Below are 24,265 nucleotides of genomic sequence, written 5' to 3'. Positions count from 1 at the left end.
ACCCATCCCCGATATTGAACCTGCGCATGCGCACTAGGCCAGGCTCGTCCACTCAGGAGAAGGGTCAGACTGCAGCCCTGTAGCGCTCACGACACGCCCCCTACACCATCCCAACCCTTGATCCCAACAGTCACGAGGCGACATGTCGTAAGCGGAGGGCGTGTCGTGAGCGCTGCAGCCGGATGTGCTTGAAGCTCAGCGCTGCTGTGTTCGAGCGCTTCATCACCGTCCGACGGTGCGCAGAAAAACACTTTTATTTTATTTTTCCAGAAGAAGGCAGTTGTAAAAGTTGTGGTGTGAAACACCACCAACCAACCAAACCTTTTTTATATTCAGAAAATATTGTATTTATACATTCATTTACACTAATACAAGGGTTGTATTAAGTGTTTATATTTAGTACTGTGCAAAGGGATAGGGCATGAAATGGCAGAAATGGAAAATACAACCTATGTAGTTTTGCATCATAAATAGTTGAATTCTTGCACACTTTTTTTGTATAAAAAAAAGAAAAGAAAAAAATAGTGTGTTATTCGTTAGCTTAGATAGAGGTTTTATAAATACTTTAGGCCTTGTCAAGGCGGTCATGTTTCTATAGCAGCCCAAGCAGACGTGCTTTGCATTTTTAAGTTTAAGCATAAAAACAACAGACAGAGAGAGCGGAAAATGAAGAGTTCTGATAGAGTGTTTATTTCTTACACTTGGGAGTAATTCATGACACATTTATTTATGTATTTATTTAATTTAGGCATTTTTCATACTCCATATGGGAGAGGTAGCAGTCTGACATCTAGATTTGGACTGAGGCCTCTTTCATAAAATCAACTACAGGATTATTGGCCAAAATACATGTCTCTAAAGCATCACATTGATAACAATTCATTATGATAACCAATTCTTCCTGTTGCCATACCTGACACGTTCGATATTTGATCATATATGGTCTCATTTAGAGGTAGATTGGCAATAAAAGCTTCAACAAAGGCTATACAAACAACGATCTTCTTATAATATATTATTATTATTATTATAATGAATAAAGCAGGGTGCACTGCAAGGTGTAGCTATGGTGTGACCTAGAGTATCTGTTAACTGATATTAATAAATCTACATTCATGAAAACATTGTTTTTATGGCTTATTTTACCAGTCATTATATTACTATTATATTATTATATTATATCATTATGGATTTATGGATTTTTCAAATGATTTACAAAAACCGCAGGCAAGATTAAACTTTTCAATGTCCAGGCCACAAAATGCACAGTTGTTTTTATACATATTGAATCTAAAGCACTACATGGGTAGACGGGAATTGTTTTAAAAAGTATTTTTATTTAATTTTAACAGGAGGATTGAGGTATATAGAGGAGACAAAGCAGTTTGAAGTCTCCCAGAGACGTTCTGTTAAAAAAAATATTAATCTTTTATCAAATCAAACAGTAATCCTGGGGTCGAGGAGTTGTCTGCATCCGTCAGGCTGTCAATGCTTTATTTTTCCCTCTGTTCAAGATTCACGATCATCGTTTCCTTCAGCAATTGCTCACTGTGTCAAATGACAATCAGTCATTTCTTTTTTTACAGCAAAGTCTTCGCCTTTGCTGTAAATGCCCGCAGCCACTGTTGTGAAAGACATTTTACTTCCTCTCAGTAAGTAAAATGAGAGGACGCCCTCTTCTGGTGGAACTTAGGCACACAGTTTTCCATTGTAGTCTATCCTCATTTAAACATTACAAGCTCATAAATATTACTCTTTGGTGACACCAGTGTGTAACAGTTGGATGCAAGGACTAATGCAGCCACTCACGTCTGTGTCCATGTTTTGAAAGCCTGTTACTTAGCTTGTGGTTCCCAAACTCGATAAAGATCGTAATTCATACAAGAGCTAAAAATCGCACTTACATTTAGTCCCCATGGAACAGTTGAGGTGATAAAGATACAGCATACAATCGTTTTATGGCACCACAGAAAGATTGTGAGATGCTCATCATTTTCTTAAAAGTAAAACAGAAATCTCTTTATTCTCTGAACTCTCATTTGTGCGCTACAAAAATGTATGCTTAAAGATTTTTAACACAATCCAAAATATTCATTATTTAGTTGTGTTTGTCTTGCTTGGCCATGAGTTAAAAATCCCAGACAAAAACCTTCACAGTATATACACACTAGCGACTGTAAAAATGTAACACATCATTAAGAACTGACAAACTTCACTTTGTTGTAAGGACCGGAAACAAAGCATTGCAAAGTTTACAAAATATCACAAAGAAAACATTACTATCAAGCATTACACTATAAACGATTGTGTTGCACTTGTATAGAGTCAGATTATAAACTGCATGACAGATTAACAAAGATTTTAAACATTACAAAACAACTGAATGAATTTAATACAAAATAAATACACTATGCACAAGAAAGCTGCCAATGCATTCATGGCATCATAAACTTAATGATAACCGCGTCTATAAAGAAACAAGATGTAAAACATGTTATAACATATTATTAATTATTGCTGTCGACATCATCAGGCATAAATAAGTGAGACTGGTGTGTGTTTAATGTCTGGGCAGTTTTGTCCTCACATCCACTGAGTCTTGTAATGGCTGTGTGCTGAATCAACCATTGGATTTCTTTTCCAGTGAGAATAGAAATGCTTCACTTGAGGAATTTGTCAGGAAAGACTTAACCGTCAGAGTGAAAATCCCATTTCTCCCAAATATACCATCTGTAGTCGTATCTGTCAGAACAAGAAAAACACATTAATCCTTTCGGTAATAGAGGATAACTGAGACGCAGATTAACTCTGACAAGGAGCAAACGTTATTAACACTTCCTGTGAAAACATTAGCGTAATTTGAACCTCACCTGTGATAAAAACAGGGTAGCGGGCTGATATGTTATGGACCTGCAAGCGACCCAAACATGTGAGGTAGTCAGGCTGATGTCTTGACATGGCGTCACACTCGTGGTAAGGCAACACCTCCAGTATCCCAGCGTCTCGGCAAGAGTTTAAGAAGAACTGCTTCTCTTTTGCGTCTGCACTCAGCCTGCACGTGGAAGAAGAAAACGTAATGTCGAGTCAAAAGAGCAGATTTTAAACCGCATCAGCCAAACACTGAGAGATTTACATTGAACACAATTACACAGGTATTACGACATAACATTCACTCAAGCTCATTGGTGAGATTGGCTTTTTAAATTTAAGGAGTCCTGGATTGGTGTTTTGGGTCCAATATGTTGAGATGGACTCAAAGTTCAAGTTAAATTACTTTTCTGGTCATATAGGCAATACTTCGCAAAAACAATATATCAATCAATGAATTTGTTTTCCTACAAACACGGAGTATCCAGACCAAAACTTGACTGGACTTGCATTTCAGGCTCAGAATTGGCAACATAAGGATTGTTCCCCGTCACTGTAGGAGACAGGCCGGTCATTCTGAATGTTTACAATTTATGTTAGAAACTGCATCCTATGAATCTCAAAATACATGTCATTTATTACTTTTTAAACGCATATACACAAGGAAAACAACAATAAAACTAAAAATAAAATGTCTGTGTTGTTTGTTACTATTCCCTCGTGTTTAAACTCCCAGACTCTCAGACCAGCTGCATCCTGTCGTACTGGGAAGTGAGAGAAAGTTATTTTTTTCTCAAGTTGCCCCTACCTGGCATTTTCTTTCAGCCGCCGACTGTCTCTGTAGTGTACCATCCACTTCCACTTCCCCGTTTTGCTTAGCTCATGCAAGATTTCTGAGCATTTTTTCATGTCGCCTACAAATCCATACAAAGATGAGATCGTGAGTGGCACTTGGATGGAATATGAGCTGTTGAAATAATACAATTTTATCCAACAAAAAGGTCCACATACAAAGACTGATGTCCCCGAATGCTGCTCTGTCAAACATGATAAAACCACCCTGCGTGAAGAGCTCCTGGTGCGTGAGATTCACAACGTCATCTGGTTCATCAATTCCAGCAAACTGCACACCTGGTGTCTTCTTCAACTCGAGCAAATATGGAACCTTGGATATCAGAGAGCATAGATTGATGATTTTCTATTGCAAAAAGGCCCGTTATAATCGTCTGCAGCAGATGAGCTGTTACCTTGGAGATGTGCTCTGCAATGTCTTCATTCCTGAGGATGATGAGTAGGGATGAAGAACTATTCTGACCATGGAAAAACTCCGTGGGCTCAATGGCAGTATGGCCTTCAGACTCCATCTGTGCCTGTTGAAAGAAATAGGAAATACACATTCTCAGAAAACATGTGATGAAATTACTCAAACTGACAAATGTCAGTGATTTCATAAGTTTGCACTTTTAAAATGAATGGCAAAACAGAAAACGGATTTAAAAAATTGAAAAAAAAAATCTTGAAATATCGATACACTTTCAATCGATTTACCATTATCAAATTAAATAAGTGCAATGGAAACAAATACAACAAGTAAAGATTAATGTAGGGAATCATTGTTAATGACACAAAATTACTATGAAATTAATTATACAAATTACCAAATATATTATCTAACAGTTGATTATCTGAAGTCTAAACCTAGAAATCTGATGTCTAAACCACTTTTCTATTAAGAAGTAAGCTACGTTAAAGGCAACTTTTGTACTGGTAAAGTATGTTATAACCATTCAACAGCTTCAGGAATGCAGACAACCGACAGAATATTGCTGGAAAGTTAATAAAAACTCTAAAAAAAAAAATGTATCTTACCTTCGTTTCCTTAAAGAGGTCGTCGTCAGATGTCTCCAGCATGTAAAATCTGTACTTTGTTTTCAGGGATTTCTTCACAACTGAATTGAGATCGTTTCGAAAGCTCTCGTCCATCTTCCGTTTCATTTGATCACAGATGTCAAAATGATGACTTGGTTCCACATGTTTGTCGTTTCTGTGGTGCTTGGGTGTGGACTGGGCCTTCTTGGCAGAACAAACTTCATCCATCATTGCTTCATATGACCTCGCACATTTTGAAGTCACACCAGAAAGTTCACCATGTTCTTTCAAGTTGTCCATTTCAGGAGGTAATTCTTTTTCTTTTGTGGAGTCTGCCATGTCTGTTTTGTTGGACATGTCTACATTGATTTTTTGTCCAGCAAGTAACGGAGCATCTATGAGATCCAGCGAATCCTCCTGATCTTCTAGACTAGAAAACCGTATCGTCACTGGACTAGGATGAGACACATTCAAATGGTCATGTGTGTCCTGTTGGTCTGTGGTTCTCCTCTTCTTCCTTTTCAAAAGCTGCTTCATTTTTTCTGAGAAGATGAGATGCTCCTGTTCAATTGATGCTTGTGTGAGGTCTTCTTGCAGGCATCTCTTGGAAACCTGCTCCAGGAAAGAATGTGAACTCTTCCGGTCAGTGTTAAACACTGTACATATGAGGGAAGTTTGAGGTTCTTTAATGAGACTGTCCTCTATAGCACTGGTGTCATTGGCAGCCACAGTTGATGTTGATGCTTTGGAGCCGTCTTTGAGTTTCATCTCAACGTCGTCTTTACTTGTTTTCCCATCATTCTCAAGTCGACTACGTGTTAAGAAACGACGGTGTCCCTTTTTTGCTGATTCAAGTGATTGCCTTGATTTCCTTGTGTTCCGTTCTCTGTACTGATATGAATGATCTAAAAGTGGGTTCTTATACAAGTTGGCTTTAATGCTGTTGATATTTGACAGGTGACTGCTTCTGGAGGAAGACTTGTGCGATTCTTGCTTATCATTTGGTTCCAATGGCATGGTGATGGGTATAGTGTTGGTCACTGCAGGGTATTCGGTATGTTCATCTTTGGCGATGCGGTCTGCTAGACTTTCATCACTCATAGAGGGTTTGACAGCCACAATGGTACATCCACTGTGTGAAAAAGATTCATGATTTGATGCGGACTGTGATGTTTTATACCTGTCTGGGACATTTGCTTTCTTGGCTTGCAAACACTCGGTAGAGGATCTAGAGAAATTAGAAGTACCTTGCCCTGTAGAGGAGACCTCAACTTTTTCTTGAGGAAGAGACATTTTGTCAAACTGCAACTGTACACCAAGCACTTCCTGTTTGAGAGGTGCTGTGATAAAGTGATCTGATGAATCTCTGTGTAGTTCTTGTGAGTTGGAGCCTGACACCACAGCTGGTTTTAAATACAAAATCTTCTTGTTCTTCAAGTTCCCTGAAGTGTGGCTTGGATCTAAACCAGCGGGTATGGGTGTAAGGTTAGGGTTTTGATCAAGACCGTTTTTATTATCAGCTGTTTCTACCAGGGAGGCGTTGTTGACATGGTTTGATGCGGCGAGGAACTTGAGAACTCGTAGGGTTCTTAACTCAAGATCAGCATCTCGACTGTAACGAGGACCGGGATCACAATCCAATCTGGACTTTTGACAAAGTTTTTGCTTAGCTAGCATCTTATCTTCTGTAGGTTTTGAGCCCATGTCGAGCTGTCTTGGAGAAGTGTTTTCATTGATTTTTGCAATAATGCCATCAGACGTAGGACCAGGTATGGACTGTAGTGGCTTCTCATCCAAAGTTGGGGTTGGGGACCTTTCATCAGACTCACTTCCAAAGACTACTTGTTGGTTAGTTTCACTAACATGAAGGGGAGATATTTTATCAGCATACAATTTGTCCCCCCTGCTATAAAGGTCAGGTGTTTTTCCTATCTCAGTCAGCAGGTTAGGGTCGACAGCATCACTAATAAAAGGTATTCCTTTCTGACATTGTACATCTTCAGTTTTGTCTTGTGTGTGTGTGGTGGGTACCACATTTCTACCACTAAGTGCAAAGACAACCGTGCTTGAACTTATTCCCATTTGCTCATTTGTTTTGTCCATTTCCACACATGTTTCTTTGGTCAATGCCTCTTCACACTTCTTCATAACCTCATATTGTGGTGAAGGAGAGTGGTGGTGAGATGATTTTTCTTGAGCCGTGTTGTCATCGGTTCCCTGCATCACAACTGATTTTGTTTCCTCAACTCCATGGTCATCAGTACAGAGACCAGAATTGAATTGCACTACCATGTCTTTGCTTCCTGTTTCCAAGCAGTCCTTTTTCAGGGGAAATGACTCAGTTACACAAGACCCATCCAAAGAACTATAGCTCTCGTCAGCAACTGGTATTGCCACCTTCTCATGATGATCCTCCTCCTTCAAACAATGATCCATTTCAGGGGTTTCCACAACTGCAGCGTCCTTGTTAATGCATTCTGTTCCATAAGGTATATGAGCGGCTTTTTCTGAAATGGCATGTTTATCTGTCAATGCACTCTTTCCCAAGTTTAAATCATGGCAGGAATCTTCTGCTTGAGGTGCTTGTTCATGAATTAGTGTTTGGCGACTACAATCTTTTGAACCACCCTTCTCAACAGAATCTGGGCCGTCATGCAACATGGGTAATGGCTGATCATTCTGCTCGTTGATAATTTCCATCGCTGGAATGCAAACATCTTTTTCATCAAGCTCATCTCTTCCAAATTCATCTTCATCTATAATCAGCTTTCCTTCATGTTCTGACCAAACATCCAAATTATCTTCTGTCGGGGTAGGTGACGCTTTAGGTTCCTCCCTTGAAAACTTTTCCTTTTCCAAACTATCGTGATCAATGCAGGAAGAATCTTTGTTAGAAGCACCATCACCTGTACAAGGAGAAGGTTCTTTTTTGCCTCCCTGGCATGGGTTCTCTTTCTCTGGACAATTTACCCCATCTTTGGTTTGACTTTCATGATTCTCATCTGTATCATCAATTTCTTTGCCTCTCGTCATGGACTCTTTTTCTTTACCATGTTTGGGTGAATCCGATGCATGTTTTTCAACCAAAATCATATCTGTAGTTTGGGGAATTTCAGCATCATCTTTAATAGGCGTCTTGCCTTTGCTACATCCATGTAACACGTGGCCGATTCCTGAAGCAGCTGGGTCATTTTCTGTCCTATTGGACACACTTTTCATCTTTTCTTGTGGCAGAATGAGCAATCCTTTTAAAGATGGCATACCAATGCCCTTCGAGCAGCCAGAATTTTGTGAAGGAATACAAGTTTTGTCATCTTCACGCCGACTTCTGTGATCATTAGTTATCTCTGCAGAGTCTGCCCTCGTGGAATACTGGAAAAAGAAGCAGTAAACAGAACATAAGTATTTGACATTATGAACTTTGTATTGCACTTCACTGCTTAGTTTCTCATGGGTTCTTTTACAACATTTTGATATTTTTGCTTTCATGGTCAGAAGACAGCTTCATTTATTAGAAGATGAGGACTATTTATGTGTATATTATATGGAAAATGCAGGTGCGTCAAAGCAGAATTACAGCATCTTGCCCACACATGAGAAAATACAGGGTACAGCCACTATTCCAACCGACTACAGGCTGTGCTACATTGTACTATGGACACTAGAGGTGGACACTGGAGTCTACAGATCAGATGACCTAAATTAGATAATAAAGTCTTAATTCAAACCTAACTATGACTATTATATATCATACAGACCAAATAAAAATCCTGACAAAATCACAATTTTGCCTTTTGTATACCAGCATTTGTAGAAACAAACCTGTAGAGTGCTTGCTTCCTGTAGTCCCAGGGAGGGCTTGAGTGTGTTCAATTTGTCACTAGCTTCTTTTTGTTCACCAGACACAGAGGCCTTTTCTTGGTTGATATGTGGATCTGAAGTAACAGTCTCTGCAATGGAGTTCCTTAGTGACAAATCCAAAACCAAGGATCCTTCATCCAATACATCATCTTTTTTGCTGAGGTAGGCTGCATTTGAAACCGAGTTCTCCTGAGTGTCTGCTATGCTTGAGAAGGCATTCGGCTTAAGCTCAGTCTTTACTGGTGTTGATACCACTTGTGTGGACATTTCCGAAGACCCACTCTCTTCTGGACCCAGGTTTGTGAAGTTCGAGTCAATGTGAAATAATCTGGGTGTTGACCGGCTGTAAAACAGACCTATCCACATGTGGACAATGAGCCGTATGTCTTCAGTGGTGTCTTGAATGGTGAAGTCCCATGGCCTGATATGAAATGCAGAAGGAGTAGTTTCAATTCAATAACATTTAATATAATTTAAACTAACAACAGTCAGCTTTCATACATTCATCCACATGAGGGTTGCAGGGGCTGCTGGAGCCAATCCCAGCTGACATGGGGCAAACATAGCGTAGACCCTGGACAGGTCACCAGTCCATTGCAGGGCCAACACACAGACAAAAACAACAAACTCTCACATTCACACCTACGGTCAATTTAGAGGGCATGCTTGCATGATTTGTAGACTGTGGATACCCAGACAAAACCCACACGCAGCTTCAGTAGATGCTCCACAAATCTTTCAATCAAACAATATTAGCATTACTATTAAAGGTAGGGTAGGAGATCATTTTCCAATCATATTGAACAGCCCGAACAAATTAATTGGATCGCGATGCATCAATCAAACTACCATCTATACAGATGCTGCGCATTGCGAGTGAACCCATGTTGACATCTGAAGGAAGGGGCTTGGACTTTTGAATTCAAAATGTAGCCTGCTCAAATAGTTTCTCCAGGATCCCCAACCCTACCTTCAAGCTATGTATTTTATGTCAAGATTCATTGTGAAAATAACAATATGCTGTACATACCCATGTAAGGCTCGCATGACACCTTTACCCTTGGGATCACTTGTTAACTTGCTGTCTCCATGGAAGTCATATTTTCCTTTCCATTGCCTTGTGACTTGAACAGATTTGAACTTGTTGACAAAACTGCGAGAGTGGCTGAACTTCTTCTTGCACTCCAAGTGTTTTTTCATAGATTCTTGTGTCCAGTGGGTGCTTTCACCCCCATCTTCCTGGCAGACAGAAGGGGGTACTCTTTCAATTCGATTACCATACAAGTGTTGGTAATGGTGCAGCAGCTTGGTAGAACCACTTAAAGGGGGTACCTGGAAAGGTGTACCTGACAAACCCAACACCAGAGGGGAAGACAGGGGCAATGAGTAATTATGTTCTTTGGATATCAAGTCAACCATTTCCCCGTCTCCCATGAGATGGCTTGAAGAAGACTCAAGCGGCTGATTGGGTCTAGCAGCAGGTTGCTTTAGAAGAGCATGAAGAATTGACTCTTTTTCTGCACTGGCAACATCATTTGTAAGTTCACAAGTCTTCGTACTCGTCTCAGTAGTTAGTCTTTTGTCTTTTCTCCCAAATGTTGCTTGTGGTGGAACCAGGTCATTACTGGCACCGAGTGCCAAGTCAGCAAGTAAGTTCAAAGCATCTGTCGATGAGCAAGTACTGTTCATATTTTCCTTTACAGTCTTCATGACTGATATATCTTTAGTATGTTGTTTGCACTTGACTTTTTCAGTGTCTAAGCAAGCTGGTGTTTGAAAATGCAACCACCCTGTAAAGACAAAACAGAGGAGAAAAAAAAAACTGCATGTATTACTGCCAGGAACCAATGTGTAAACTATGCTATTGTTTCAGTAAAAAAAAATTTTTTTGTTTGTAAAGCCACCTTTGATGAAGATGAATCATACTGGCAACAATGTAACAAGTTAGAGCAAAGCAAACTAAGAGTTAGCAAATAATTAGCAAAGCAAAGACAGCATAATAGGAGCAGTTGTAGAGACAGATGAAAGAAAATGTTGGTTAGTTCCAATGGCATGCACGTCTGAACTGAAAAAATATGTCTTCAAAAATATTGAAATATGACTTACATGTCCTTTTAACACATTCTGCAGAGACGCCTTGATGTTTTTTGAGCGTTTTGATCCTACGCCGTTTCAGGAGAGCCGATGGGGAAGTTGGTATAGATTGAGGTTGTTCTGTGCTTATAATTGTTTGTTCTTGTGTCTCTGATGAGACTCCCCTTTGTTGACAATCTTGACCCTCAATTTTCTGTACCCCTGGCTTCTCTATAGGGGTCAGTCCAAGGGCATATGCAAAAAGAGGGTCAACCGACAGCATTTCTTTAACTCCCTTGACAACCACATTGTCCTGGCCATTCAAAGCCTCATCATTAATCTTCTCCGCCCCAACATCAGAGTCACCTTTTCTTTTCTTGAGACACTGCTCAGTGTTATCTGCAGTCATGTTATCTGCAGAATCTTTAGATCCCTCTGTCATACATGTTTTTCTTTTTCCCCTGAGGAGAACTGATTTCAGTTTATTCAGAAATTTGCCTTTTATTGGGAATCTTCGCAGTGAGGGGGAATCGGTGTTCTTATTTTTAAGTTCTTCTGAGGGAGGCCGGTCTATGACATCGCCCTTTGAAGAATGCTCACCATGTTCTGGATTCAAAGGCTGTGCCCCATCGTCTGATTGTGTTACCAGGATATGTTCCTTGGCCACATCAGTTCGACTCTCTTCATTCTTTGATGTGGTCTCAGTGTCCTCCACTGCCGTTTCAGCGCTAGAGTTTTGCTCCATTTCCACTTTATGTGCATCAACCTTTTTTTTTTCTGGGTCATAATTTTTACATCGAAGCTGATCCTTTAAAGATTGTATCTGAACAGTATCTCGAGAGCCGTGTGGGACCAAGATTCTTCCACATTCACTGACAACTGGCTTTAAGTCCCAGTGCTCATTTTTCTTTCTGGGCGGACACATTTCATGTTCCCTTAAAAGTGAGCCTTTCAAGCTCTGATGTCCAATGTTTGATGATTTTCTCTCTGCCACTCTCGAACCAATAGAAGCACATCTCACAATCTTATTTTTAGACGACAGTTTTCCAAATTTCCATCTTTGCCTTCTTAATTTTTTCCAATGAGTATTTGAAGGACTGCTTATTTCCCTGGCCTGGTCTTCTTTCTGTCTCATGGAGATGCTCCCTGCTTTTTTGATGGTCTGTAAAGTGAGAGTCTCGGAACAAGCTTTAGGTGCCCTTTTCAGAACTATGGAATGTCCCCTTCGTATTTTCCTTGGTTTTGCATTAATGAAGTGAGAGGCGACAGCGGAATCTTTAGTTTTGATGTCCACATTCCCATCATGCAGACGGATCAATTCTGCAGTTTGCAATTTGGCTTCAGAAATACCTGAAATCTGAAAGTCATCATGCTTCATTGTTGACATGGTATCGATCAAACTTAAACTCTCATCAGTAACACTTCGCTCAGCTGAAGTGATGCTGACGATTAACTCTGCTGGGAGATCATCTGATGTTGCAGGAATCAAGGGATCTTTTGCCGCCACACCATCAGTTTTGATCAGCACAGTCCAGTTTCCAGAGTCATTGGTTGAATCTCGAAGTTGCAAATCATCCGATTTATCGTTTTGCGGCCCAGCTGTCAAGTCAACATGTGTTTCAATACTTGTCGTACAATTGTCCACAGATGTCTCAACATTTACAGTTCTATGGCCTGTCACCTGATCTTCTGACCCGTATGAGTGGTCTGTAGATGTCTCAACATCTGCAGAAGATCTTTGTTCCATCACCTGGTCTGTAGATGTCTCAACAATTGCAGAAGATCTTTGCTCTGTCACCTGGTCTGTAGATGTCTCAACATCTGCAGAAGATCTTTGTTCCATCACCTGGTCTGTAGATGTCTCAACATCTGCAGAAGATCTTTGTTCCATCACCTGGTCTGTAGATGTCTCAACATTTGCAGAAGATCTATGTTCAGTCACCTGGTCTTCTGACCTTATACAAACTGATGTGGATTGTGCCTCTTCAGGAGATGATAGACAAATGTAAACATCATCATCAAGGTCATAACTTTGCTTGTCTTGTTCAACTGCCAGGATTTGTGAAGTCTTTGACAATGGCAGTTGAAATGTGGCCGGTTTGCTTATGTATGACCGCAAGCTATGCCATGCCTTGTTAGTCCGCTCAGGTGATGAGTAGAGGTGTTTGTGAGCAGGCAGAATGTCATATTTATCTGGAAAGATGCCAACTTCCCTTGAGGGACTTGATTCCAACCCAGGATTGATCAGTGCAGCGTAACTTTGCATATGCTTTGCCAAAACCTCAGACCGTTCTTCAGTTGAATCACAGCCTAGCGTTTTCTCAACTTCACCCTCTGCATAATTTAGCGCTGGCAGAACTTGAAGGATTTCAGATGACACTGCTCCCTTTCTCTGTCCAGATTTTGTGCCTGTGAGGAACACAAAATAATTTGTCAAATGTCCGCCTTGGTTGAATAAATTAAGCAATTCATACTGTACTTACCTCGGTGTATACATCGTGAGTCTGGAAAAACAAACATAGCTTGAATGACCTCCGTTGCCTTTGACCCAGACCCTAAAAGACAAAAAAAATGCATGAAGCCGATGTGGCTTTAGAGTTGTTTGATAAGACAGAATTAAGAGGTTTTATCTTTACAATATAATTTTAAGACAATCATTTTCATATCTTACCATCATACATGAGGAAATGGGAGGAGTGCAACAACATAAGAAAACCACCATCGTTCAGTGGAACAGGGAGAGCCTGGAGGACAGAGATAGCTTGTCAGTATGTCTTTTAATTTATTAGTCAATGTAAATTTTTTTCAATGATTGACTAGTCAGTTTATTTCTTGTTTTCATGTTAATGTCAATGTAGTTCTTTACATATTTGCGGGATGGCCGACCCAAATAAAGTATATTCTTTTTTACGAAATGAATTCACCTTTCAATCGGAAAAAGGCCCGTAATAAACAAAACTCACAAGATTTTTCTCCTTGATTTCCTGCAAAAGCAGAAAGAACGATTTGCTTTCTTCTGTCTCAGAAGGAACCAGCGCACATAGACTCAGGTAAAAGCCACCCAGAAAGACTGAAACAGCAAAAAAAATAAATTACAATACAGTGCGAGAATTCCTTTCAAATGTAAATGAAGTGATTTTTCTTTACTACCTTCACCAGACAAGCAGCTTTCAAAGGCAGCACTCGGCAACAGCTGTGACAGCTCTAACATGGATATGGCTCTGTCAATTTTGACAACTGGTGGCCTTGAAGAATAACAAACACATGAAGGAAATATAGCTTATATAATGTAAATGATGATGGAGTAAAAAAATGGCATATTTTACTTACAGTTTTATAGGAATTGAGGCAACTGCTGCAGACCTGAGTCCAACATCAATGAACTGGGTACCGATTTGAAGTTGACCCCTCCAGGCCACGTAATGAAAATCTGAAATAAAACAATAAAACACAAGAAAAGTTATTATTAGTAAATTAAATACACTCACAGACACTTTATTAGCTGTAGTGGTAAAATTACATGGATATAATTTTATGCAACAGAACTGCTGAAATAACATCATAACTAACATTTCTACAAAAGAAATGCTTGGCAGATATGAAACATTCCCTTGGCTAAATTACCAAATCCAGTGCTATTGTACTTGTTATGACTTGAGGAAAAACATTCCATACCCAGTTTTTTCTCCTCACTGAAAAGAAAAATGGGAGAACAAAAGATCAGTTGTATTAAATACTATGATGTCAGGGATATACTATAATCAGAGATCATGTCATGCAATCATGTTACAGTACCTTATCTCGAGTGGTGCATGAAGTGTTGCTTTGGTGTCAGTGTATGAAAACGACACAATGGCAAAAGGACAGGCAGCACTGGGAGATTTAGCCGTTTCACAGCTACCGCCATCCAAATGCTCATACACGTAATACTGCAGGAAGAAAACATTATGTATTTAAGCGGTCTCGCGTCTCGTCCTTTTACTCTCTCCTTTTCAACGTGCTGTCAAACATCTACGTGCTCAACAACATAGGGTAGAGTAGCATGAATATGGACAGAGAGAAACTTAAATACTTCTATTTAGCTTAGGTGAGGGAAAAAACAATAATCAGTGAATGACCTTTAACGTTTCTCAAATAACAAAGTAGACACATTTACATAGATAAATGTGCGTTGACATCACAGCAATGGGCCACCTGTCTCCTCTTACCTGAGTTCTCTCAAAAGCAAGAAAGGAGCTGGTTTTGGCAGATACTGAGGGCAACTCTTCGGACATGTGACAGTCGAATCCCACAGTGGGTGGTGTGAGATTCTGTGTGTAGTTTTCAAAAACCCTTTTTACTCTCCCCTAGCAACAAAGAAACAAAGAGTTTGAAGTTCATAAATTATGTTTTGTTTCCCAAAATGATAACACGACTACCACCTCTCCACACAAATATTTTACTCAATACCTTTGTCAGCCTGATGATGACAATGTATCCAGATTTCCCATTATACCAGCGATTCAGATCCAGACAGTCAGAGTACAATGAAATGTAAACACCTGAGTAAACACAGAAAACTTGAACTTAATGCATCTTCAGGTAGACATAAAAAGATAACGATTGAATTAAGGTTTTAAAAAGAAAACAGAATCCAACAAATAACTTAGCAGCAGCTTTCTTATCAAGGCAATCAGAGATGACCGACTTCACCCAATTCACGCAAACAAGCCTCTGGCGGCCTCTGTTGGTCATATTGGCAAGTGCAAGTGTGGAAGCACAAACAAACAGATTGTCACTTCACCCCACTACAATCATACTGCAGCACAGCCACACCTTTACAGATGAATGTGTCACTGACAAAGACACACAAACCACACGTTTAACAACTATGATGTCATCCACTGCAGCTTAATAAGTCCTCATGTTACATATTATTGATAATTGAGGCACAGTGGATTTTTAAGATGATTTTTGAGATGAACTCAAATACATTTGAGGCATCAGGCTAAAATTCAGTAGAAGTACATGAAGCTTTTTAAAAAACAACAGAAACATCTCACTATGGGACCAAAACAGAGTCAGGGACTTGTTCGACAGGTTTGGTGTAACTTTAGTACTACTCCAGTCAGAGTGACTAAGGAAAGGATATTCTTTCCAAATGTCCATGAATGTCTTTGGCAAGTAGAAGGAAATTGGGCTTTGTAGCAGGACAGGTCAAGGGCTGGGGAGAGTCTGAGGCAAGGTCCCCAATCACCATTGCTATCCAGGCACAGATAAGTGTCAATTTAGCGATAAGAAAGTTTGTAGTTATAACATTTAAAATGTGTATGTGTTTGTTTTGAAACATGAAAAGGTTTAAGGAAATCTGTTACAGCACATTTTAAGATCTAAACTAAAAAAGAAAAGTGAGTTATGTTAAAACAAAAAAAACAACAACAAAAAAATGATTATGCTTCCTGCAAGCCTGCTGCATTTATCACATGTGATACAGTGGGCTTCTTGTCTTGGACTTTGACCTGTGTTTACACCCCACACTTAACACAGCCTAGAATGGGCGCAGGTTATGTTAAAAAAGATGCAGGTGTAGATAAGAATAGGTAATGGCATACTAAGGTCCAGCCAGGTCAGAACAGGGAAACATGTACAGGTCTAACACTGGAAATGTTTAGAGGTGACGATACATTGTTGGGAAACACTGAGTTAAAAATAATATAAATAATTAATTCAACACACATTCTTTCACTTTCACTTGTATACATTCATACAGCCCCTTCACTTGCTTTCACTTTGAAAGGAAGGGGAGCACCAGACACTGAACATAACAGCTGCTCAGCTTGAGCTGCACTGAAACGGTCATGGACTATATGCTGGACACGACCATAAAGGTAATAACTTGATTATCTCTATCTATCTGACTGGGTGTCAAAATATAGGAAAACATATGATTTTTACCCTTCAATGGATCTCCCAGAGTTGTGCAAGTGCTGTTTCCTGTGAGGACACCATTTCCTCCAAGTGCATGAGCCTTTTACAAAAAATTAACAATATTGAGTAAGGTCAATAGATTTGTAAGAACATGCACAATCTCTTATACTATACTGTATGTCGAGTGTGTACCTTATTGATGTCATCGAACAGCAAATATCCATAGGTCTCCTTCAAATCCTCTTCTGAATATCCTTGTTGTCGCCTCTTTGCTCGGAAGGCATTATACTTACGAGGAAGGGAAATGAAAATCAGATCATGCCGAGTTTCATTTCACCACATTTAAGATTAGTTCCTAATAACCATCATAAATGTATCCGCATATGCATAACACACTACTTCACAACTGTATATTTAAGGTGCCATATGTAAGAATGGGGCCAAAAATGGTTACTACATTTAAATTTAAAAAAGAGGTCTTTTAGGTTTCGTTTTCTGACGTATCTGGCAACCCGTGGTTGCTCGGCAGCTTAGACTCTACTGACTGCAATGATTGGTAGACGGCGGTAGGTGGTGCCACAAAGACAAAGCATGATTTCAAAACATAAACATGATTTGCAGTCTGCAAAAAAAATTGAATGCAAATATTTTGGCTGTACTGTTGTTGGTGAGTTCAGTTTGTTATATGAACATTATTCCTGAGTCTCTGTGACATATTAGGAGGATTTTACAGCCAATTGCTTTAGATTTATTACATAATGCACCTTTAAATACTAATATATTTATCATTTGAATGATATGTATAGCTCAGGAGATAAAATGTAGATTGAATGACAGGCTGAGGGATAGTGTTCCCTGACATTTCAATTAGGGATGAGCCAATATGATACTCCGTATCGGTCCGATACCAGCAAAAAAAAAATCACGTGAGTAAAAGGCAAATGTAAAAAAAACCAAAAAAACATCACGAGAAATACTTAAAGCACACATCAAATGTGTTAACAGTTTATAAGTTCAAGACCAACCTTTTCTTCAAGTAGAGCGTTCTCAATCAAGACAGCGGACTTGTATCTGAAAGAGTGTCGGGACTCTTCGTACAAGTACGCACTTTGAAGAGGAGCCAAAATAGTGCTCTCAAAGACATCAGAAGTGTCCCGCACAGGTACTAAAACACCTAGAAATCACAACAAAGCATAAAGAACATGAACCAACATGAACGCTGAACACACGCGACCCAGCGAAACGACGGGGACGACGTGTTTTCACTTTCACTAGCGAAAAGTTTCACAAGTCAGGGACAGTTTGTCCCGTGAAGGAAGCACGACACAGTGCGCAGTCCTCACCCGTAGACTCAGACAACAACAACAACAACATCATCATCAACAGCAGCAGGTATACACGTCAGACATGGTGGAAAAGAACTCAACGAGTCACGTTCCGTGTCAAAGTTAAACATACGGGACAAAATTGTCACCTTTGAGCGAGGCAGCGACATTTCCACTTTCCATCGCTGAACTCTTACGAAATCTGCTACTATCCCATTGTCCTTGGCGAAAAACACTTGGCTCTGGTTTTAAACATTAACATGACATCATGAAGTTTAGCGCGTCTCGTATCCAACGAACCTTCCAAAGTCATTTCAGCGTTCGGCGCAGATTCGACAGACATATTATATGTGGAAAAAAACCAGGAAGTCACAAAGTAGACAGTCAAAACCAAAACACGTGGGGACAAATACGTCCGCTCAAATCGCCCAAATTACTTCATCACACGCAGTAAAGCCATTTCAACGTTTAAACGCTATGGTTTCCAACGTCTCTCCGCGTATGGACAATCGGCCATGGACCGTCCTTTTCGAAAAAGAAACAGAAACCTATCGGGGGAAGGCATCCATCTTGAAAGTCTACACCAAACTGCGGCAAAGTGGTGAGGCGGCGTAAAAGCTGTGCTTCGGTTAGTTAGTGCCTGCGCCGCTGTCGTACTTCACTCCATTTCCTGTTTGCCTCGTGCAAAATGAATGATTGATAAACGTAAACAACCCCGTCAGACCTGTCTTTTCTGCCTACAAAACGTGTTATGTGTCGATGCGTTTTTAGAAGGTAAAGAAAGTTGGTTCTGTAGCTATACAGTATAATACAGCAGCCACTTTATTAGGTACACCTCTTCAACTGATTTTTAACACTGATAGTCAGGGGTCTCAAACTCATATGACCTGGGGGCCAATGTGCATCTATTGTGGTCAAGAGGGAGGCGGCCTAGAGGACAGAAAGTGGGAGAAAAAAAACAACTGTTCACAATATTGCATCATGATATTACATGTATACTTAATAATACTATATATGATGCAACATTAATGTAGTAATATCAAAAACAGACATTCATTTTAAATTACATAAATAATAGTGTGGAATACAAATTCATACCAGGAGCCGTTTTGGCCACTGCCATTCTTGGGCCCTAACAAGTGTATTCATATATGTAATTGAATGTTGTATATGATACATTTAATAATGGGATAATTATGACCAAACGTCTTATTATTACTCTTATAATAAACATTGCTAGCAAACACATATTATATTCTATCGCCTCGCTGGCAGCTGTGCCTCAGCTACACACTGTGTTTAAAAGACGACGAGGTTGTGGGCCATGTTTTCATTATAACATGATATGAAGTGGGGGGCCGCATGTAATCGATTGGGGGGGGGGGGGGGGGGGGGGGCGCATGTGGCCGCCAGTTTGAGACCCCTGCTGTAGGTAATCCACCAATTTCATGGCAACAACAGTGTGCATTTAAGCATGTCAAAATGACAACCTTGTACGAGTATTTCATGGATCTAGTGGGTTTCTCAAGCACAACCATCTCTGAATTACTTTACCAAGAATGGTCCAGTTTGCACCAGTTATCAGGGCAAATTGTATGCCCTGTGCATACCAGTGCTATGATACAATATACAAACAGTGCATATACATTTTACACATATTGCACACACACAATACTCATAATGAATACTACAATAATGATAATAAAACACCACAAGTCTATTGCACAATCTGTACGGCCTCAAGTAGTGTGATTTAAAAGTCTGACTGAATTTGGCACAAATTCTTTTTTTTTCTTTCTTTTTTTTAAATGGGTGTGTTTCCAGCAGCAGATTCTGTCAGACCTTTTTTTTGGACTACCACCAAAACATTGTGTCATTCTATCTGTTCAAGGGTCCTACACAGAAACACGAATAAACTGAAATGTCATCACCTTAAATTATTTTTTATTACACACTTATTATTTTGTTATTTTTATTCAGTATAATTCCTTTAAGGACATTGAGTGGACATTACCTTTCACTTTCCCCAATGGTTAGGGTGTATAATTGCCTTTGTCGCTAACAAACTATGGACATTGTTTAAGAAATAGAAATTACTCTCCCTTGCAAATGCTTCAAAACCTCTTAAAAAATGTCTTCACAAAATGAAAGTGTCATTTTACTTTCTATTGACGTTTTAAAATGGGAAACGCCTACATGGTGTTTTCTTTATTTGTCCTTTTTGTCCTCTGCAAGCACCTGTACCGTAATACCTCGAGTAAATTAGCACGTTTTTTTTCTAGCTTAGACTAGCTTGACGGATGAAGGTGGCCCACTTTACCGCTGTCAGCGACCGAGCACCCGGCTTGCTTTCATTCTAATGCTGCAGTCTCGTCGGTGAGTATTTCTTTGCTCCAGAATGAACCACACGCGTGGCTAAATCTCCGTGATTCAGGAGGAGGAGGAGGAGAACTTTATGCTAACATGAAATGGAGATCACTCGGACCAGACCGTCCTTGTATGGAGAAATCGGTAAGTAGCTTATAAAACGTCAAACCTGAGCAAAGGCTCTGGAGGCTTTGTTTGTAGCTGCGACAACACTTTTAGACAAGACGTAACGAGCTGTCATGTCATTGGCGACTCGCTTTCGGTCTCTGTCGGCGGTAAATGCTGGTGGTTGATGATCACGAGTAAGATTTACATCGGCAGCAAACCGTAAATCCGTCAGTAAACACTTGACACACTGAGATAACGTATGTAATAGTATAGCATTCGTCGTTAAGCTTATTATTACAGTGTCATGTAATATCCATTATAGTGTAATAAGAACACATTACGCCTGTAATGGTTGTTGTTATAACCACTTCATAAGTGTTTGGCACAGTTTACCTAATTTAATGTATTTTTTTATTTTGAACACACCCCAATCTATACACAAACACTAATATTATTATTACACTATTATTGTTGTAACAGTGAAGGAACCCACTAGTAATTTTAAAGCACATAAGTTGTAAGATGGTTGTTAAATGGGAGAATTTCCATGGTAAGTCAAATACTTTGGGGTTTTCTGACTCTAACTTGGATTAGATGTGGCATTTAAAGATGTCACTGTGAACAAAAAAAACAACTAATAGTTAAGAAAATAATAAAAAAAAAATAATGATGAAAATATCAGAAGTGTAAAAACTACAGCCAAGGAAACTCAGACACAGTGTCACACAGTCAGGTGATCTGTAATCTAGGTCACCATCAGAATCTAGTACTGTCTTCTTTAAGCCAGTAATCACGTATATTTGAAGCCTTAGGTCATACGTGCATATGGTACGCATGTGATGTTATAGTGTCCTTTTGTCATGTAAAGCTTCCAAATCTGATTATGAGTGATAAACAGATTTCCCCTGAAATAGTCTTCAATTGTATTTACTTTGGTTCAAGTAAATGTTGTCTCATGTTCTGCACTTTAGAGTCAAGGCCAAACTAAACACACCAATTCCCCAGCTTTACTGGAATGACTGAATACACTTGAACTTGAAGAGAGAAGCTTATAAACCATATGTCAACCCCCTCACACCCAGTAACCTTGAAACGTCATAAATAGACAGACTCAGCCTTTGTTTGGTGTCTCACGTTTTGCAGCTCATGGTCTTGGATTCTGGACAGACCGGTCAGCGGTGCACGAGGCTGCTGCACAGGGCAGAGTCCTCCAGCTTCGGCAGCTGATCGAGGGAGGCGCTGCGGTTAACATCGTGGCTGTTGACTCCATCACTCCGCTACATGAAGCGTGTATACAGGGACAGACCCAGTGTGTTCAACTGTTGCTGGGCGCTGGCGCACAGGTGATTTTTAGAGAGCTGTTTCGAGAGCGACAAATGGCTTCTTAGGTTGTCGACGTGGTTGACTGACTGTTGTCTATGTGCTTTGTTTTGCCTCCGTGTCAGACAGGTGGATGCTCGTAACATCGATGGCAGTACTCCGCTGTGTGATGCCTGTGCGGCTGGTAGCCTTGAATGTGTCAAGCTGTTGTTGGAGTATGGAGCGACAGTTAATCCTCCATTGTTTACCTTCTCACCTCTTCATGAGGCATGCATGGGAGGTGTGTCTTGTTTATTTACTAGCACTGTCAAACAATCTTCTTTTTTTTTTCTTAATTGCAATAAATCACAGACGTTCATAAAGCCTGCCCCACACGAGAGGACAACTGGCCAGATTTCGGTCCCGATCTGGCCCTTCTGACAGTCGTGGGTACCTCCTGATTTTAGGCTGATAATCTGGCCAAATGATCCTATAGTGTGAGGGGTTAACTGACGCTATTTAACATAATCGGACGCATATTTAGGATATTTGCGACTGAACAGCAATTGGGGCGTGAGCAGAACCCCACAATAACCAAAGAGAGCGAGTTGTCCCCTGAAATCGTTTGATTAGACACCAAATGTGTGATCCTGTGTCTTGACTGGATCCCCTAGTCTGTTCTTTCTCAGAATTAAAACATTGAAAATCAGTGTTTAAAATTACTTTGAAGGTGAAAATTGTTCAAAATTTCATATTAACAATGCAAAGCAACTCCTCACCAATGTTCTCTACATGATCCTCTCGTTTGGGACTCAAATGAACGCAAAGAAAGTTAACAAACGTGTCCTTTAGATTTATTTACTTATTTCAAATCTAAACAGAATGTGCAATAAGCTGGAGATACCACAATGTCTGCAGTCCATGTAGGAATATTTTTGCCGTGTCTCACAACAGGTAATTCAGATTGTGTTCAGCTCATGATTGATCAAGGAGCTTTCATGGAGGCCCATGACTGCCACTATGGGACACCACTTCATGTAGCCTGTGCCAGGCGACATTACGACTGCGCCAAAGTTCTCCTCAATGCAGGTGAGTCCATGTTTGTTTTCTGCAAACCAAAAATTAGAAATTAAATTCAAGAAGAACACGTTGAGGTCAAACACTGATGGTCATTTTTTACAGAAACAGTTTTGAAGATCTTACACTGAAATAAATATCTGAGGGACATCATGATAATCCAGAAATCAGATAATCACACAGCACGGTCTCTATGGTACAGTAATAATATAACTGTAATGACTGCAAGGTGTCTGTGTTTCGTAGGCCACAGTCTCACAGAGAGCCTTTTGTATCCACCATGCCGTTTTATTCAGTTGGTTAACTTTGCTAAGATGCGACACCAGTGCCTGTCATGAACTCATCCCACATGAAGGAGATTTTAGATCTATAAAGTATAAAGTAAAGTTCTATAAAGTAATTGAGGTATTGGTATTGGTATGTATTGTATATACATATGTCTCACCGATGCATTCCTGTCTTTCTTCCACGAAGGGGCAAACGTTAACGCTGCCAAGCTACACGAGACTGCCCTGCATCATGCAGCCAAAACAAATAACGTGGACTTGGTTGAGCTACTTGTGGAATTCGGGGGGAACGTGTACGCCAGAGATACCATGAACAAAAAACCCATCCAGTACACCAGTGTTGGATCTCCCTGTTACCTCTGCCTTGAGTTCTACGAGAGTACGTTTTGTTTAATCAAAGTGTGATCAGTCACAAGTGGACATGGATAAATGAGGTCAGAATGATCGGATCATGAACGCGTTTTGGTTGCGTTGTACTTACGGCTGTCCACTTGTGATTGGATCACTCAGGGTTTACGTTTGGCAGCAGTACCATGTGTGATCGTTCCTAAAAGCAACCTCTGTTGTTTTCTCTTCCTTAGATACCCCGCTCAATCTACAGCAGATCAGCAGACTGGCCTTGAGGAAGGCTCTCGGCAAAAGAGCATGTGAAGTTGTTTTCAAGCTTGAGTTGCCCAATCGCATCCTACGTTTCCTTTCCCACATGCCACCTCCAGTTATTGAACTCTCATCATCACCGACAGACACTTAGGATATATTGAAATTTTCGAATAAATACGCAGGCGTTTTTACATCAGCAAAGTGAACTAGTCATTTAAATATTCATTAATGTTGTAGCTGATGTTTTGATTACTGGGGAGAGAAAGTCATCCCACATATACTATCAGGTTATTGGGGATTTGAAGGGTTAAAATTTAACCGTACAATGTCTGTGAAGACTAAAAAACCCATAGCAACCAGCTAATAAAGGCCCACACACACACACACTTAAACACAGCAAACCTACATAGGCATATTAACATTTCTGGCTGATCAGGTTTCCTGTCAGGACTGAGTGACTGTACATAAAACACACTCCTGTTTGCATTTTCCATCTGTTTTAAGAGGACAAACATTTATCACGTGGTAGAATCAGTCAGAGTAGCTGAACACACAAGTGTGATTTCATGCTAGATGCTGTTAATACTTTGCTTTACTTGAAGGAACATGACAGGGTCAATAGGA

The 24,265-nt window shown here is 40.0% G+C and overlaps 4 protein-coding genes across 4 annotated transcripts; 1 reads left to right on the top strand and 3 right to left on the bottom strand.

The window, feature by feature from the left end:
• Window positions 1–2,477: 2,477 nt before the first annotated feature.
• LOC310931297 (uncharacterized protein) lies at window positions 2,478–7,527 on the bottom strand. Its single transcript, XM_083894423.1, has 6 exons — window positions 4,738–7,527; window positions 4,116–4,238; window positions 3,880–4,033; window positions 3,677–3,782; window positions 2,871–3,052; window positions 2,478–2,742 (listed from the first exon to the last, which is right to left on the bottom strand). The coding sequence occupies exons 1-6, from the start codon at window positions 7,435–7,437 to the stop codon at window positions 2,621–2,623; spliced, it is 3,387 nt and encodes a 1,128-aa protein (XP_083750549.1). The 5' UTR covers window positions 7,438–7,527; the 3' UTR covers window positions 2,478–2,620.
• Window positions 7,528–7,561: 34 nt separating this feature from the next.
• Window positions 7,562–10,187, bottom strand: LOC310930685 (uncharacterized protein; the record flags this gene model as incomplete). The annotated part of the gene is made up of 4 exons (XM_083893727.1): window positions 9,629–10,187; window positions 8,560–9,019; window positions 7,708–8,109; window positions 7,562–7,597 (listed from the first exon to the last, which is right to left on the bottom strand). Exons 1-4 carry the CDS (start codon window positions 10,030–10,032, stop codon window positions 7,562–7,564), a joined length of 1,302 nt encoding a protein of 433 aa, XP_083749853.1. The 5' UTR covers window positions 10,033–10,187.
• Window positions 10,188–10,355: 168 nt separating this feature from the next.
• On the bottom strand, window positions 10,356–18,184 carry LOC310930684 (uncharacterized protein; the record flags this gene model as incomplete). Its single annotated transcript, XM_083893726.1, has 15 exons — window positions 18,053–18,184; window positions 17,604–17,752; window positions 16,771–16,866; window positions 16,606–16,678; window positions 15,121–15,212; window positions 14,880–15,017; window positions 14,467–14,600; window positions 14,347–14,363; window positions 14,002–14,101; window positions 13,828–13,916; window positions 13,635–13,741; window positions 13,343–13,415; window positions 13,155–13,226; window positions 10,892–13,080; window positions 10,356–10,388 (listed from the first exon to the last, which is right to left on the bottom strand). The coding sequence occupies exons 1-15, from the start codon at window positions 18,084–18,086 to the stop codon at window positions 10,356–10,358; spliced, it is 3,396 nt and encodes a 1,131-aa protein (XP_083749852.1). The 5' UTR covers window positions 18,087–18,184.
• Window positions 16,451–24,241, top strand: LOC310930803 (ankyrin repeat and SOCS box protein 13-like). Its single transcript, XM_083893850.1, has 7 exons — window positions 16,451–16,538; window positions 20,186–20,414; window positions 21,522–21,721; window positions 21,828–21,978; window positions 22,632–22,766; window positions 23,229–23,420; window positions 23,623–24,241. Exons 2-7 carry the CDS (start codon window positions 20,372–20,374, stop codon window positions 23,790–23,792), a joined length of 891 nt encoding a protein of 296 aa, XP_083749976.1. The 5' UTR covers window positions 16,451–16,538; window positions 20,186–20,371; the 3' UTR covers window positions 23,793–24,241.
• Window positions 24,242–24,265: the final 24 nt, after the last annotated feature.

The sequence above is a fragment of the Microchirus variegatus genome, assembly GCF_963457635.1.
Source record: "Microchirus variegatus genome assembly, chromosome: 8".
Lineage (NCBI taxonomy): Eukaryota > Metazoa > Chordata > Actinopteri > Pleuronectiformes > Soleidae > Microchirus > Microchirus variegatus.
This window is presented reverse-complemented; position numbering and strand designations above follow the sequence as displayed.

Excerpts from the sequence above, each read along its gene's own strand:
- LOC310931297 (XM_083894423.1), bottom strand. The coding sequence starts at position 7,437 with ATGGAAATTATCAACGAGCAGAATGATCAGCCATTACCCATGTTGCAT. Across the intron at positions 3,783-3,879 it reads ATTCGGGGACATCAGTCTTT|GCGACATGAAAAAATGCTCA; the intron begins GTATGTGGACCT and ends ATGGATTTGTAG. Across the intron at positions 2,743-2,870 it reads CTACCCTGTTTTTATCACAG|ATACGACTACAGATGGTATA; the intron begins GTGAGGTTCAAA and ends TTGTTCTGACAG.
- LOC310930803 (XM_083893850.1), top strand. The coding sequence starts at position 20,372 with ATGGAGATCACTCGGACCAGACCGTCCTTGTATGGAGAAATCG. Across the intron at positions 21,722-21,827 it reads TGCTGGGCGCTGGCGCACAG|GTGGATGCTCGTAACATCGA; the intron begins GTGATTTTTAGA and ends CGTGTCAGACAG. Across the intron at positions 22,767-23,228 it reads CAAAGTTCTCCTCAATGCAG|GGGCAAACGTTAACGCTGCC; the intron begins GTGAGTCCATGT and ends TCTTCCACGAAG.